This window comes from Primulina tabacum, chromosome 7 (assembly GCF_025594145.1).
Source record: "Primulina tabacum isolate GXHZ01 chromosome 7, ASM2559414v2, whole genome shotgun sequence".
In the NCBI taxonomy this organism is placed as follows: domain Eukaryota; kingdom Viridiplantae; phylum Streptophyta; class Magnoliopsida; order Lamiales; family Gesneriaceae; genus Primulina; species Primulina tabacum.
The window spans coordinates 41,017,380-41,029,682 of record NC_134556.1 but is presented as its reverse complement, the minus strand read 5'-3'; the positions used below and the strand labels follow the sequence as shown (position 1 = coordinate 41,029,682).

The 12,303-nt window shown below is 37.1% G+C and overlaps 3 protein-coding genes across 7 annotated transcripts; 2 read left to right on the top strand and 1 right to left on the bottom strand.

Annotated features, from left to right (window-relative positions):
- The first annotated feature begins 497 nt into the window (after positions 1-497).
- Positions 498-4,024, top strand: LOC142552175 (cation/H(+) antiporter 15-like). The gene is made up of 3 exons (XM_075661836.1): positions 498-998; positions 1,304-2,299; positions 2,394-4,024. The coding sequence occupies exons 1-3, from the start codon at positions 777-779 to the stop codon at positions 3,675-3,677; spliced, it is 2,502 nt and encodes an 833-aa protein (XP_075517951.1). The 5' UTR covers positions 498-776; the 3' UTR covers positions 3,678-4,024.
- Positions 4,025-4,068: 44 nt separating this feature from the next.
- On the top strand, positions 4,069-7,039 carry LOC142552176 (uncharacterized). Of its 2 annotated transcripts, XM_075661837.1 has the most exons (5): positions 4,073-4,431; positions 4,707-4,784; positions 4,888-4,972; positions 5,983-6,071; positions 6,711-7,039. In XM_075661837.1, exons 1-5 carry the CDS (start codon positions 4,123-4,125, stop codon positions 6,852-6,854), a joined length of 705 nt encoding a protein of 234 aa, XP_075517952.1. In that variant the 5' UTR covers positions 4,073-4,122; the 3' UTR covers positions 6,855-7,039. The 2 variants fall into 2 exon arrangements, with proteins under 2 accessions (XP_075517953.1, XP_075517952.1); XM_075661838.1 differs by lacking the exon at positions 4,707-4,784 and having other exon boundaries at positions 4,069-4,431.
- A 575-nt stretch (positions 7,040-7,614) lies between these two features.
- Positions 7,615-10,163, bottom strand: LOC142552174 (autophagy-related protein 8f-like). Of its 4 annotated transcripts, none has more exons than XM_075661834.1 (6): positions 10,004-10,119; positions 9,654-9,695; positions 9,508-9,563; positions 8,814-8,866; positions 8,236-8,354; positions 7,615-8,061 (listed from the first exon to the last, which is right to left on the bottom strand). In XM_075661834.1, exons 2-6 carry the CDS (start codon positions 9,688-9,690, stop codon positions 7,931-7,933), a joined length of 396 nt encoding a protein of 131 aa, XP_075517949.1. In that variant the 5' UTR covers positions 9,691-9,695; positions 10,004-10,119; the 3' UTR covers positions 7,615-7,930. The 4 variants fall into 4 exon arrangements, with proteins under 4 accessions (XP_075517949.1, XP_075517950.1, XP_075517946.1 ...); XM_075661835.1 differs by having other exon boundaries at positions 10,033-10,101; XM_075661831.1 differs by having other exon boundaries at positions 7,616-8,061; positions 9,654-9,705; positions 10,033-10,163.
- Between the last annotated feature and the right edge of the window lie 2,140 nt (positions 10,164-12,303).

Genomic DNA, 12,303 nt, shown 5'->3' with positions numbered 1-12,303 from the left:
ATTATTAAAATATGTAAAAACTTACGTGAGAAGATCTCAAGGTCGTATTTTTATTTTTTATTGTGAATATAGGTAAAGTTGATTCATCTCATAAATAAATATTTGCTAGACCGTCTCACAATAGATCTACTCATTAAAAAAATCTCAAAATTTTACAAACGGACACAAATTGCAAGAGTATAATATCTATCAAATCAATTATTTTTACGATGATAATATATTGTTCACTTTAACATAAATCATTATAGATTTATACATGTATTTTAACAAAAAAATATCGTACCAATGAAAGTTTCTACTAATTTTCAAGCTCATAGTTTTTCCATGAATTTCCAATAGTTACGGTACATTGTATAAGCATAATCCAAGATTAAATTTGTCTAGAAAAGTATCGACCACACATGAGTTAGAACCCTCATTAACCGGGCCACCACCCGAATGAACCTAACATTTTTCAAACCACATCAAACACCAAGACATGCAGCATAATGATTTTTTACAGTTTCTGTTTCATTTTTATCCTTCTCCTAATCTAAAATATTTTATTCCCAATCTGCATCTTTATGGAGTGATGATGCACTAGTTCAGACAATACATACATTAACGTAAGATAAAGATTTGGCAAGTACTCGTTTTCGGAGACAAACAAGCTTATATATCGATCATACAAGGTTAGATCTCTATATGTATATCATATAAGGCCGGGCTAGAAGAACAACAACAAGAAGAGGAGGAGGGAGGTGTGTGCAACTTTTTTTTTATCCAAATTTCGAAAAATGTCGGATGCAGGGGCGACAACCATCAACAAAACGGACGATACGATAATATGCTATGCTCCGACCATGATAACCACCAACGGGATTTGGCAAGGCGATAACCCTTTGGATTATTCTTTGCCACTCTTCATATTGCAATTGTCGCTCGTCGTCGTCATAACTCGTATTCTTGTTTTCGTCTTGAAACCATTTCGCCAGCCTCGTGTCATTTCTGAGATCCTTGTAAGTCTAGCTATTAAACCTTTTCTGTCATTTGCCTTATGTTTACTCAATTTCTTGACGTGAATGGTTGTTTTTGTTGAATCGCAAATCGATTGATATAATTTTCAATGTGTCTGTTGTAATACTTGCGTAACGAACTCATAAGAGTTCCACAGTACAATGAAATGTGAAAAAATAAACTTATATGATAGGATTAATTTGACATGTGAAGGAAAGTGAAGATAATCAGACAAGTACTAGGGGATTTGATGTCTTCCATTTCTAACAGAAAATATTAAATTGTTGTATTTTTCGAATTGTTGCAGGGAGGAGTGATCTTGGGTCCATCACTGCTAGGACAAAGCACCCGATTCGCAAACACCATTTTTCCTTTAAGGAGTGTAATGGTTCTTGAAACTATGGCAAATGTAGGCCTTCTCTATTTCCTTTTTCTTGTTGGAGTAGAAATGGACATTGCTGTGATTCGTCGGAGTGGCAAAAAGGCTTTAGTCATTGCTGCTGCGGGCATGATTTTACCGTTTCTTGTTGGCTTTGCTTTCGCTTTTATTCTGCTTTCAGACACACATATCCTAAAGATGGGCACTTTCGTGCTCTTCCTTGGGGTTTCGCTTTCTGTCACCGCTTTCCCTGTTCTTGCGCGTATATTAGCAGAGCTTAAACTTCTCAACACGGACATCGGAAGAATTGCCATGTCTGCGGCTCTGATCAATGACATGTTTGCATGGATTCTCTTAGCATTTGCCATTGCCATGGCTGAGAATGAGGCAATGTCATTGGCTTCAGTTTGGGTGATATTGTCAAGCGTAGCCTTTGTTATTTTCTGTGTTTATGTGGTACGTCCGGTCATTTCATGGTTGATACGAAGGACCCCAGAAGGAGAATCCATCAGTGAATTCTACATCTGCCTTATCCTCACCGGGGTTATGATATCCGGTTTCATCACAGATGCTATAGGAACACATTCTGTTTTTGGAGCTTTCGTTTTTGGCTTAGTGGTACCCAATGGACCTCTTGGTGTAACCCTCATAGAGAAGCTTGAAGACTTCGTTTCAGGGCTCCTGCTGCCCCTTTTCTTCGCCATTAGCGGCCTCAAAACAGATATTACTTTGATAACAGGAGTGAAAACATGGGCCATTTTAGCCGTTATAATTGTTCTTGCATGTGCCGGTAAAATCGCGGGAACACTTCTCGTCGCTCTTTATTACAAGATGCCGTTCAACGAAGGGCTTGCTCTAGGTTTCCTGATGAACACGAAAGGGCTTGTAGAGATTATTGTTCTCAACGTCGGCAAAGACCAAAAGGTATAAGATGCACAGCTGATATCGGCATAAATAAATCACATTTTATGTAAAAATACTAATAGCTGATTTCTGTGATGTTTTTACCATAATGCAGGTCTTGGATGATCAGTCTTTTTCTGTCATGGTAGTTGCAGCAGTGATTATGACTTCGATAATCGCACCAGTTGTCATCAAGATCTACAGGCCGGCGAGAAAATTCATACCATACAAAAGGAGAACGATTCAGAGAACGAAACGGGACGGCGAGTTTCGTGTCCTCGTGTGTGTTCACTCTCCAAGAAATGTCCCAACTGTCATCAACCTCCTTGAAGCCTCTCATCCTACCAAGAAATCCCCCATTGGGGCATACATTCTGCACCTTGTCGAGCTCACGGGCCGTGCATCAGCCATGCTTATAGTGCACAACACTAGGAAATCAGGACGCCCAGCCCTCAACCGTACGCAAGCTCAATCCGATCACATCATCAACGCATTTGAAAACTTTGAGCAACACGCTGGTTTCGTCTCCGTCAACCCCCTCACCGCCATATCCCCTTACTCAACCATGCATGAAGACATTTGCAGCGTCTCAGAGGACAAGCGAGTTGCCTTAATCATAATCCCTTTCCATAAGCAACAAACAGTGGATGGAGGAATGGAAGCAACCAATCCAGCATTTCAAACAATTAACCAAAATGTATTAGCCAATGCCCCTTGCTCGGTTGGGATCCTTGTGGATAGAGGACTCAACGGATCCACAAGATTGGCCGCAAATCAAGTAACTCACCATGTAGCGGTACTATTCTTTGGTGGAGCAGACGACAGAGAAGCATTAGCATATGCATGGAGGATGTGTGAACATCCCAGGATCAGTCTCTCCGTATTGCGTTTCCTTCCCGGAGAAAGTATAGTGGAACCAACTCAGGAAGGCCGAATTAATCAAAATGGCCGCCAAATCTTGACTGTAGTGACCGATAAGGATAGAGAAAAACAGCTAGACGAGGACTATATAAACGAGTTCCGGGCAAGAACTATGCATGATTCCTCTGTAGTCTACACTGAGAAAGTGGTGAATCATGGAGAAGAAACAGTAGCAGCGATAAGATCAATAGACACAATCCATGATTTGTTTATAGTAGGTAGAGGACAGGGCATCGTATCCTCGGTGACTGCTGGACTTACTGACTGGAGCGAGTGCCCGGAACTCGGTGCCATTGGAGATTTATTGGCCTCATCAGATTTTGCGGCCACATATTCAGTGCTTGTCGTGCAACAATATGTGGGGATGGAGGCCCATGGAGATGCCATAATCGCCACACCCGACAGCCCAAATCAACACCAAGAACAGTATAGTTTTACACCTCCAAGAAACCAGGCCGTGTTTCACCCACAACCCTGAAAATCCATATAATGAAAACAGTAGAGGATCAGATATTATAGAAACTTCAACAAGTTGTTGCTTCGTTTTATTTATTCATTATTGATTTTGTGAATCTGTGTAAGATGTACAGAGTATTTTGATCAAGAAAGTTGCGCACTTACAACCTCCACATTCCTGGTTGTAATTTTTGTGGTTTGTGAATGTGCCACAATATAATTCCGGTTTCTTGGATCATACTCCCGCGGCATGTGTCCGTTCATGATCAGGACACAAAATCTATGTCAGAATCATGTGTCATTTTTTTGGCACATGTCATAACCCGTCGGGCACATTCATACTTGATTATGGATGAACAACAGAATAAATATTTTTTTTATTATCATTTAATAAAATCTTTAAAAAAAAAAAAAATGGGGCACAAAATGGTTAACTCCGCTGTTGTTTTGGTTCCTCACGCTACATAATGGAGACTCTGGCGGAGCTAGAGAGAATCCAGACCCGAATCCTGCACCGGATATCGAAACTCGAACGCTCTCATTTACCCCAACACTTCTCCCAATCTCTCTCTCTCTCTCCAGCCACCGCCGCCTCCGCCAGTGCAGCTGCCGATGTCACCACCGAAGTCCGCCTCTCCTCCATACTCTGCGCCAACGGCGTTCGAGACTTCGCATTCAAACGCGTCCCCTCTGATTACTACTGCCGGCCTCTCGAAGCCCGCCGAGATGTCCTCTCTGCCGCCTCTATTCATCATCTTTGCAAGAGCATTGTTTTGGTACTTGCTTTTCCTGCATTCCTTTTGTTTATTTTTTTTATAAATCAGATACTTGGGCAAAGGATATTGAATTGAAGTAAAATGTATTTAGCTTTTAAATTTGTTTGATAGTCTCATCATTCCTAAGCATGCTTTCGATTTTCGTATGGGACCGTACCTTTTTTCGTGTAATGCAGTTTTGTAGCCTTTGTTTTTTCGAAACCCGCTTTAATGTTTTAATTTGTTAGTGATTTCTCCGTAGTTTTGCGATTCAGTCGTAAATTTGCGTTGAACAGGTAAACACTCAAGCCCCTTCCGATGTTACTGATTGTGGTGATCGGAATTATTCCAAGTACTATGTAGTCATTGTTCAGGTTACAAAAGTTATTTAGTGTGCTTAATTTCTTATGAGATCCATCCCAAGTTATGAACGAAAACCATGATTTATGGATCCTTTGTGCATCTCATTTGTTGCAGTATACTGCTCGATTTAATGCTGAGAGTGTCAAGAACTTTTTGTACGCACTCAACGATGGCAAAATATCGAAAAAGAAAATCAACAGTAAGTTAACAGATCGCAGCATTTTGAAGTGATGGTGTTTCAAATTGCTATGCCATTGCACGTTCGGAGTCGCTTTTTGTCTTGTGTGTGTCTGGAATGGAGAAGATCGTGGTGTGACGTAGAGGCTTTTTATTATGGCAAAAAATTATGTGTTAGTTTTGTATATGTGCAGAGGATCATGCTACATTTATAATGAGGTTTAAACATTGGGTCACAAAGTGTATTTGAAATGACAAAACTATCATAAAGGCATTTTTGAATGGGTTTTTCAAATAAAATGCAAGAATAATTTTGTCATCTCAAATGCATTTTGTAACCCAATTTGTAACTCTCATTGTAGATATAGCATTTTTCCTGCGCAGATGCTTTAGTAACTGTCCCTGAAAGTTATCTATTTGAAGAGGTTTTTCAGGTTTGTGGAGTTCATCTATTGTCAATCAATTAGTTTCATTTTCTACTTTATTGTGAGATTATTTTCTTTTATCCTCATTTTTGGCCTGGTGTCATTTACACAGCCAATAATTATGAGGTTGTCAACTTTTGGAACTCATCCCATATCAGCAAAACAATTTCGACCATTGAGACTTTATCTTCATTGATTGGACTGTGTTTTACCCCTCAATTCTTGCTAGTAATACTTGTTTTTAGAAAATATGTTAGTAACTTAGTTATGCCCGAACTGGAGACTGGGTGAGAAAACATATAGGCCTAACTGGTGAGAAAAAATTCTTGGAGTTTTTTTTGAGATATTGGGAGCAGATTATATATAGCTTGGAAAATAACTTTTGCATGGCCTATTCTAAATCGTCTACAAGCTCATGCAATATCTCCCATTTATGTGCCATGGACTTAGTTTTTACTGTAAAGATATCAATCTGTTTGAGCTGTGATTTCAAATCGGGATGTGTATGTCTATTTTTTTTCTGATTTGACCGCTTCAAAGTTATATGCACCAAAAAAAGTTCTCGAGATTATTTTGTCAATTGATTTTGGAGATTCGAACTTTGCAGTGAGACTTGCTCCAGAAGCAGCATCGGCAAAGTTGACTGGTTATGAACACAATGGAGTGACCTGCATTGGCATGAAAACTGATATACCGGTACGCAAAAAAAATCTTGTATGGAATTCAATTTTTTTGACAAGCATGTGAAAGTGGTCAATCAATTGATCGATTAAGAGGCTAATCTCTTTTTTTTTTTGTTTGGGCCTTCTTTCTTCCGGGAGGTGCTCGACCACATAAGGTCAAGGATTTCTATATTCTGTTACGAGTTATAGGGTTTGTATAAAGGTTTTTGTGTTTTCTCATTGCCTATTTACGGGAGAGAGCTTCTGCCTGCTTTCTGGGGTAACTGAATTCCAAACTTGGTTGAAGGATTTTGTGACTGCATTAATCATACCACTTTGGTATCTGTCCTGTGATGTCAGCTCTCTTTATGTGGTTGAGCAGAGCATAATAAAACTATTTGCATGTATCTATAACCTTTTGATGTAATAATTGTATTTAGAGAGATAAAGTTTATATATATACATGGTTCAACATTGAAAATATACTGTTTATGCCTTTATGGTACCATTACTGTTCCTCTGATTTCCTGGCTAAATTTATACTCACAAGTATATTTGAAACTTGAAATCCGTCAATAATTACTTTGATGTAATTGCAATAGGATGCATGTCTCTTACAATATAATGTTTTACTGTACGTCATCGTTGGGTGAACTGACTAAAATATGTTCAGGTGATTTTGGATGAAGCGATTGTGAAGCTCAAACCAGATTTCTTCTGGTTGGGAGGTGGAGAAATTGATCTTAAGTTGGGGATCAGGACTTCACAATTCATTGATTTTGTAAAGCCATTTGTTGTCAACTGTAGCAGTAGTTGAGAATTTCATCTGTTACTTCTTTAATATTAGACCGAGCAACCTTATTTGTTTTCAAGGAAACAACACCGTCTGGTGTCCCGTTTCCAGGTGTAGGAAAATATCCGAGTTGGCATAATCATTTCGTTCAGAGAATAACCACGACTCGATATATTCGCATGACATTCTTCTATTCAAGGAAATTTCATCGAATGGCTCAATGATTTTTACCCAAGTACATGAATGTTACTAGGTTCCCTTTACGTAGTTGTGTTGTGAACTTGGTGGTGGTTTGTCATCCCAAAATCTCATCTATCTCTACGATCCTTTGTCATTTCAAAAACTTCAGATTGATGGTTTTTAGCTATCTAGTTTATGATCAAAAGCCATTGGATTTGATCATTGGATCATGTGAGTATTTCATATTTTTACACTTGCTCATATTTTGTCGCACTATCCTTGTACATTGAAACAATCCCATGTAAAATACTTTGTACCACCAGACGAAATAAAGTGACTTCATTGGGCCTTCTACGAGTTTCAAAACAATAAGGTGATTATTTTTGGGCTCCAACAAATATTTTGATCAATCTTATTTATAATGTGTTTAAAAATATCCCTCAAACTTGCAAATTATAAATGCTTTTGGTGCCTGACATTAATTTATTATATATCATATTATACATAATAAAAACAAACATATAAACACTTGCACTCCTACGAAACCCCAAAAAATGTCAAGTAACAGTAATCGTTTTGAAATTGAATATCAAGATTGAATTTATTTTTAGCTATCAGCTTTCATGTTCCTACATAACCACATGAAATTGAAAATCTACATTGCTCTCTTAGCCATTTGACAGCATTGGGAAGTCTAATAGTCCCTTATCGAGAATTAAACAAGTTTCGTGTGGGAGAACACACGCAGCAATGAAGAAAGAGTGAAAGTGAAAACAGTATCCACAATGGGAATTGGGAAATGCAGTCATCGTTCATGGTCTTCGAGACTTGGAAACTATATATAGAAATACTTTGTAGATGCGATATGCACAAGCATGATTATCAGCCAAATATAGCAGCGCCATGTATAGTTAAAGAAATCAAAGCATGTTGTAATCAAGGGCAGCTATGATAGAATCTGGTCCCCAAACTGTGTTCTCTCCGCTGTAGGTTACGTAAAGGAAACCATCTTCATCCTGCTTTTCCTCGTACACAGTCGACATTAGAGCGCCTGAAGAAGAAAAAAACAAGCAGCACGATACCAGTAACCGACGAGCAATCATCCACCCCATTCATATCAAATTGCAAGTTGCAACTGCCGACAGCCAAATAAATGTGCCGTGTGTGCATGTGTATACGAATATTTGTGAATATTTGTGTATGTGTATTTTACAAAAAGGGCTACCTGTTGGCGGCAACATGTTGTCCATAAATATGAAAATTGCCTTTTCGGCACTCAGTTTGATCCTTCTGCGTATCACATAGACAAACTGTCCAACAGTTAAGTCAGCCGGTACCAGATACCTATAATTGTCTCGATTATAAGCTAAAGAGGTTTGCATGTTTGAAATGAACTAAAGAATCAGTAATCTAGAGGAAATGAATTGATTGGTATGACAATATATTCACTAAGCCCATCAAGTTCTAGCCAAACATGAAACTAAAAGTCAGACAAATACAAATGAATAATAAGCGACCAAAAATAAAATGGATGCTTGATCGATAATGTCGTGAATTATATCAATCCTCGTGCCTTCCAAAACATACATCTATAAGCTCATCAGAGAAGCCAGGAAGTAAGCATAGGGAGCAAAACAAAAACGACAGAAATTTTGGAGGGAAGGGAAACATCATTGGGTGAACTATTTTATTTCCAACAACTCTAGGTACCATACAACTCATCGCCGTTTTAAGTTGAGAAAGCTGAGTAAAAAGTAAAATTAAAATTAAGTTGTAATTGCATAAGGTAGAGCTGATACCAACTTTTTCTTGTCAATACTGGGGATATTACTGTTTTCTGCCTTCTCAACAATCACCTACATCATAAAAACACAAGTTGTGGATGAATATTTAAAATTCCGCAGCTTGATAGGTCGTTAAATGGCGCTTGAGTTTTTACACTCTTGAAAGAAAAACTCCAAAAATCTTTGAAACATCACCACAAAAAAATATCAGAACCTACCATGTATTCCAATTTACAAACCAAGATATACTTCACTCACGATAAGTTCCAGCGTGAACAGTCATATCTCTCAGTAACCCTGCAGCCCACCCCCGTGGAGGAATCTTCATTGATTAAATTATATTTTGTCTTGATCCCAGATATTGACTTGAGGTTACTTCACCATTACAAACCTTGTTTCCAACACTTGGGCAATACTAATGATCGAATTATTAGTTCATTGATCATTTGATGGTCTGCCGACTATAAGCATTTTGATTTTTCTTTTCATATGCCTCGAACCCAATGAAACAAGAAAATACAGAGACCAAGGAAATCCATCCGTTAAAGCTTAGAGCTCGACCTAAAGATTTGAAACCTTGATAAGGTTCAAAACATATTCGGATTAGTTGAAAACTATCACACAATCGTGCACAAAAATTTTGATCCAAATTTCCAAACAAGCAACCGAAACTACAATTATCGGCATTTAAAAAAATTTGTCTGTATTCGCACCGGGATTCTATCTGGGTATTTCTCCCTGATTCTAGCAGCCTCATCATGTCTTTTCGCTGAAACACAATTGAGTTACAAATTCATTACGCAAGAAAAAGAATGGGAAATCCAATAAGAAGTTGAAGAGACTAAATAAAAGCACAAACCGAGGTCATGCTCTTCCCTGAACGAACGCTTTGCCATCCCACCTGAATTTAACTGATAAAAAATTTAAAATTAACATTCTTAAATTCAAAAACATGTAAAGTACAGCTATTTGAGAAATAACGGTTGAGTGCAGCAAAAAATAGAGACAAACAAACACACTAGAAAACCCTTCAGCTAAATTCCATCAACCCATCTACAAATAACAAGTTGAATATGAAAATATGGTTCAGAAGGAACCAAAAAGACCCAAGAAAGAATTTCAGGTTAAAACAGAAGAAATCCATGAGAAAGATCAAAAAAATTTAGCAAATTCAGAGTTCGAATAGCTTTCCAAGAAAATGAAACTCACACAGTAGCAGTGATCAGAAAAGGAAGAACCTTTTTTTCTCAGATAGATGACGGTTCAGGATAGGAGAAAAGTGAGATGCAAGTCTCGGAAGTGCTTGTTGAACGCAGTTTTATATTAGATTTTGGCCTTTTACTGAGCTCGTGTGTTGAATTGTATTGTCACACAAAAATGAAACTCACACAGAATTTTTTTCAAAAATAATTAAAAAAAAACACATTTTCAAAACTAATGCAATCCGCGCTCCCGCGCTTCGTAAGCACGGACGAAGGTCCATGTAAGCAACAGATTATTTTGGCGACGTAATCTATATCAAAACCGTCGCTAATTTAGCGACGGTTTATAAACCATCGCTGTAATGGAATCATTTAGCGACAGTTATTTAACCGTCGCTAAATGTGCATAAAACCGTCGCTAAATGCGCATAATTTTATAAGATAATTTGCGGGCTGGAAAAGCCATTTTTGTTGTAGTGAAGACAGAGAAAAAAACAGAAAAGAAATTCATCAAGAAATAGGGTGTTCATCGGTCGGTTTTTTTCTCTATCTTCATTAGGCACTAGGGGTGTTCATCGGTCGGTTCGGTTCGATTTTATTTCGGTTTTCGGTTTTAAAAATATATAATCCGATATCCGAACCATTTTTCTTCAGTTCGGTTCGATTTTCTACCAAAATGGTTCGGTTAATTAGTTCGCTAAATAATTATATCAAAATCGAATTAACCGACCGAAATAACCGAACCATTTTGGTAGAAAATCGAACCGAACTGAAGAAAATGGTTCGGATATCGGATTATATATTTTTAAAACCGAAAACCGAAATAAAAATCGAACCGAACCGACCGATGAACACCCCTAGTGCCTAGTGAAGATAGAGAAAAAAACCGACCGGTGAACACCCCTATTTCTTGATGAATTTCTTGTCTGTTATTTTCTATGTCTTCACTACAACAAAAATGGCTTTTCGCAGCCAGCAAATTCTCTTATAAAATTATGCGCATTTAGCGACGGTTTTATGCGCATTTAGCCTAAATGAGCGAACCGTCGCTGATTCCATTACAGCGACGGTTTATAACAGCGACGGTTGTATAAACCGTCGGAAATTAGCGATGGTTTGATATAGATTCCGTCGCTAAATAATCTGTTGCTTACATGGACCATCGTCCGTGCTTACGAAGCGCGGATTGCAGCGTCCGCGCTCCGTAAGCGCGGATTGCATTAGTTTTGAAAATGTTTTTTTTTAAAATTATTTTTGAAAAAAAATTTTAAATTAAATTATTTTTAAAAAAAACCCCTTATAACTTGTTACATAACCGATCATCAAAATATATATACATACACACACATGGAAAATAACTTTGTAATTCAATAATTTGTTCTAAAATTAGCTAAGAATTCAAATTTAAGTTTTGATGCATAGGTTTTTAATTTATAGTTATTTTGGTCAAATTATGAACGTAGTGTTGGGCACATCAATAATTTTTGATATTACGTCATTATTTTATGATGCAATATCAATATTTTTTTGCTAAAAAATTGTGTGAGACGGTCTCACGAGTCGTATTTTGTGAGACCGATATCTTATTTGGGTCATCCATGAAAAAATATTACTTTTTATGTCAAAAGTATTACTTTTTATTGTGAATATCAGTAGGGTTGATCCGTCTCACAGATAAATATCCGTGAGACCGTTTCACAAGAGACATACTCTATTATTTTTAATTTTTTATGTCATGTCACTATTCCATTGAATTTAAACTCAAAGTCAAAAAAATAAAAGTTGATGAAAAAACTAAAATTCGAATGCTTAATCTGCTACAAGTTAGTGGAGTATATACATATATATAGTGGCCAGACTATTTTGGACCAAATAAATAACGACCAAGACAAAAACTTGTGTGAAACGGTCTCACGGAACGTATTTTGTGAGACATATTTCTTATTTGGCTCATCCATGAAAAAATATTACTTTTTTTGTAGGAGTATTATTTTTTATTGTGAATATTGGTAGGATTAACTCGTCTCACGGATAAAAATTCGTGAGACTGTCTCACAAAAAATCTTACACCTGTTTTAATTATCCTTTTCATAAGACAATTTTAATTAGTTTAAAATGGAATTAAAACCCATTCTGAACAAACATTCTTATTTTGTGAAAAAATCACGTATTCAAATATATATGATTATTTTTAGAAAAATACCATAATCGTGGTTGTTTTATAAATTAACCAAAAACAGATTCATTAAAAACATCACCTACTAATAAATGTCCAAATGTGGTGTGGTTTTACAAGACTTGATTGCG